The 3,579-nt window shown below is 54.4% G+C and overlaps 1 protein-coding gene across 1 annotated transcript; it reads right to left on the bottom strand.

Annotated features, from left to right (window-relative positions):
* Nucleotides 1-714: 714 nt before the first annotated feature.
* Nucleotides 715-2,840, bottom strand: LOC129829510 (G-protein coupled receptor 61-like). The gene is made up of 2 exons (XM_055891233.1): nt 2,548-2,840; nt 715-2,277 (listed from the first exon to the last, which is right to left on the bottom strand). Exons 1-2 carry the CDS (start codon nt 2,615-2,617, stop codon nt 767-769), a joined length of 1,581 nt encoding a protein of 526 aa, XP_055747208.1. The 5' UTR covers nt 2,618-2,840; the 3' UTR covers nt 715-766.
* Nucleotides 2,841-3,579: the final 739 nt, after the last annotated feature.

Here is a 3,579-nt window from a genome sequence, read left to right as displayed (position 1 = left end):
GTTTTTTCAGACTTTGACTAAAATGATTTGTGCGATCCACACCAAAACAACGATTGTTAAGTGCTAATATGTTAGATGTTCTCTCACTCTTTCCCAGACCAAAATATAATTCAGTACCAAAAAATGCATTGATTGACTGAAGGACACAGGGGAGGTAGACTGGCAGTAAATATATTTAATGGAAGGAGTTTTGGTCTTGATAGAAAATGGGTAGCAATGTCATCATACCAAGGTTAGGGTAAATTGTAATTCCATTCAGTCAATTCAGGAAGTAAACCTCATAGAAAAGCATGGAGGATTGATTGGAATTAGAATTTCTGTTTATTTCCGGAGTTTGCTGAATTTAAATGGTATTTCCCCCAACCCTGTATCATACCTCCTAACCTTCCCATAAAGGAACCCTGATTCTAGTGACAGAAGAATGAACATAGAGATTTAGAATGATAGTAACAACATGAAATCTTCAAAAGAAGATAGCAACACTGTACATTAGCTGTAGTAGTAACTACTTACTGTGTACACATTATGTCCCATAATCAAACTGTAGCAAATGTGGACACAACACCATCAAGTCCAGCATCAGATGGAATACTCAGACATTCTAAATAACATGGCATCTATCTGCCGTTCTCACCATAGGACTTCACACCGGTGCTTGTCCTACAGACTAAGACTTTAGTGTTTCCACCTCTGAGGCCTGCCCCCCCCCCCCCCCCCCAAAAAAAAAGGCCTACTGTACACATAAGTGGCCGGTGTCTGCTACAGCTCAGGCACTGTCCAGCACTGTTCTGTTTACCCTGCAGCAGTTGTCTGCTAGGTTGATGTCATTGTTCCGATTCAGATGCTGATGCGCCAAGAACTCAGAGGTCTCCTCGATAATCTGTCCAGGGATGTGGAAGTCAACAGGCGTGTGTTCCTGGACCAGCGTGTTCTCCTGACAAGGTCCATCTTGAAGAGGGCCTCTCTCCCCCGCCTCCTCCACCTCCTCGGTCCTGCTGGCCCTGCTGTGTGCCTGGGTGGAGGGTTCCAGATTGCACCCTGTCCCCTGGAGGAACTGGAGGAAGTTCTCCTCGATAGAGGCCTCTCGGCTGGCCAGCTGATCCCCGTTGCCCGGCCCCGCCCGCTTAAAGATACAGGCTAGGCTTCGGCCCAGCTCCGTGCGGATCTGCCGGTTCAGACAGCCGTAGAAAAAGGGGTTAGAGGTGAAGCAGAAGTAACCGATCCAGGTCACGACTTCCTCCAGCTGGTCTGAAGCCAGGGGGATCGGGGGGGTGGAGACCAGGGCGGCGTACAGGTGAAAGGAGAAGTAAGGCAGCCAGCAGCATAGGAACTGGCCTCCAACCGCCACCAGGACTGCCGCGGCTTTACCCCCGTGGAAGGTCCTCTGACTGGGGGTGCGGAGTGGAGGACATGGGCCCCCAGAGCCACCTCCGGGGCCTCCCAGGCTGGCAGCCATGGTGGATTGGCTACTGAGGGACTGGGAGCGGTGAGGGCGAGGCCCAGGTGTGTCCATCCCGGTAGGTAAAGGGCCATGCTGCATGGCCGCCACCCTGGCTACTTTAAACATGTTACAATACACAACAAGGATGATCAGCACCGGACACAGGAAGTAGACAAAGGTGAAGAAGAGCATGAATATTAACCGTGTGGTCCCTCCTCCTCCGGTCCAGTGCAGGGAGCAACGTCTCTGACTTGGAGGACCCGGGATCCCGGGAGCCCCTAGTCCCCCTCCGAGTCCGACCCCTACCCCCTGGCTCCCCTGGAGCACCCAGCCCAGGAACGGCATTGCCGAGGTGACAATAGCTTTGATCCAGATCCCGACCAACACCGTCACAACCACCCCCACGGTCATCTTGACCTCATGGCGCATGGGGTGGACAATATAATAGTACCTCTCCACGTTGATGGCAGAGATAGACAAGATGGCGGCACTGACCAGACCCACGCTAAGACAGAGGTAGCTCCGGCACAGTGCCTCGTCGTGAGCCAAAACCCGGTCCGGCAGCATACCCAGAGGCATCAGAACCAGAGCCGCCAGCAGGTCAACCAGACACAGGTGGAACACGAAGGCGAACTTCCTCAGCTGCGGCGTCTTGGTGATGACAGCCATGACGGCTAGGTTGCCTACGACCGCTAAGAGGTCCATGAGAAGCATCGCACACAGGGCCAGGGACTGGGCCAGGGCCAGGGGGGCTCCGCTGGCGCCGGTGCCCACGGGAAGACTCACGTTAGAGGCATTGGGGTGCAGCGAAGCTGGGAAGGCTGGGAGCCAGGGACCTGAATGAAAGAATGAATGCATTGTATTACACATATTTAAAATACATATAGAGTTGCCTATAAATACATACAAAATCAAAGCTCATGAACACGTTAAAGTCCAGAGTACTGTCTTTAACCAAGTTAAGTTAAAGTCAGTACTCAGGCAGCAAAACTAGGATAACTGTCCCAAAACTCCCTGGTTTTCCAGGAAACCTGATTTGAGGATTCCAGATTTCCTGATTATTTCCTGAAAGTTACCAGAATTTTACAACCTTAGTTGATACCGACCTGGAAGTCCGGAGAGAGAGGACTGGGAAGAGTTCCAGGGGGAGGTGGAGTTGTCAACAGGAGGCTCCATGAGAGGATGAGAGAGAAGGAAGGAGTGAGACCAGGGAGACTCACAGGCCCATCACCCATCCTCCCCTGCTTCGGGCTGGTTGCTGAGGAACAGGGGGACTGGGGGGGTTTGGGAGGTGGTTTGGGGCTGAGGAACCGGGGGACTGGGGGGGTTTGGGGTGTGGGTTGGGGCTGAGGAACCCGGGGACTGGGAGGGTTTGGGGGGTGGGTTGGGGCTGAGGAACCTGGGGGGGGGGGGGGGGGGGGGTTGGGGGGTGGGTTGGGCCTGAGGAACCAGGGGACTGGGGGGGTTTGGGGGGTGGGTTGGGGATGAGGAACAGAGGCTCAGGTGGAGGGGGTACTGTCTATCAGGGCAGATAGAGCTGGACAGGTCATGGACAGGTCACCCTGGACAGGTGGAGGTCTGGCAAAATCCAACTATCATTCTAGAGATAAAGTCTGGTCGTGCAACTGGTAACCCGACTAGATGGTGGAAGTCTGGACCGTGGATGAGATAGGCCTCTGGAGTGGTAGGAGAAGGGATGGGCCTCTGGAGTGGTAGGAGAAGGGATAGGATGGGCCTCTGGAGTGGTAGGAGAAGGGATGGGCCTCTGGAGTGGTAGGAGAAGGGATGGGATGGGCCTCTGGAGTGGTAGGAGAAGGGATGGGCCTCTGGAGTGGTAGGAGAAGGGATGGGCCTCTGGAGTGGTAGGAGAAGGGAAGGGATGGGCCTCTGGAGTGGTAGGAGAAGGGAAGGGATGGGCCTCTGGAGTGGTAGGAGAAGGGATGGGATGGGCCTCTGGAGTGGTAGGAGAAGGGATGGGATGGGCCTCTGGAGTGGTAGGAGAAGGGATGGGATGGGCCTCTGGAGTGGTAGGAGAAGGGATGGGATGGGCCTCTGGAGTGGTAGGAGAAGGGATGGGATGGGCCTCTGGAGTGGTAGGAGAAGAGCTGGGATGGGCCTCTGGAGTGGTAGGAGAAGGG

The sequence above is a fragment of the Salvelinus fontinalis genome, chromosome 31, assembly GCF_029448725.1.
Source record: "Salvelinus fontinalis isolate EN_2023a chromosome 31, ASM2944872v1, whole genome shotgun sequence".
NCBI lineage: Eukaryota > Metazoa > Chordata > Actinopteri > Salmoniformes > Salmonidae > Salvelinus > Salvelinus fontinalis.
The sequence above is the reverse complement of the archived record's forward strand: the minus strand, read 5'-3'. Positions and strand labels throughout refer to the sequence as shown.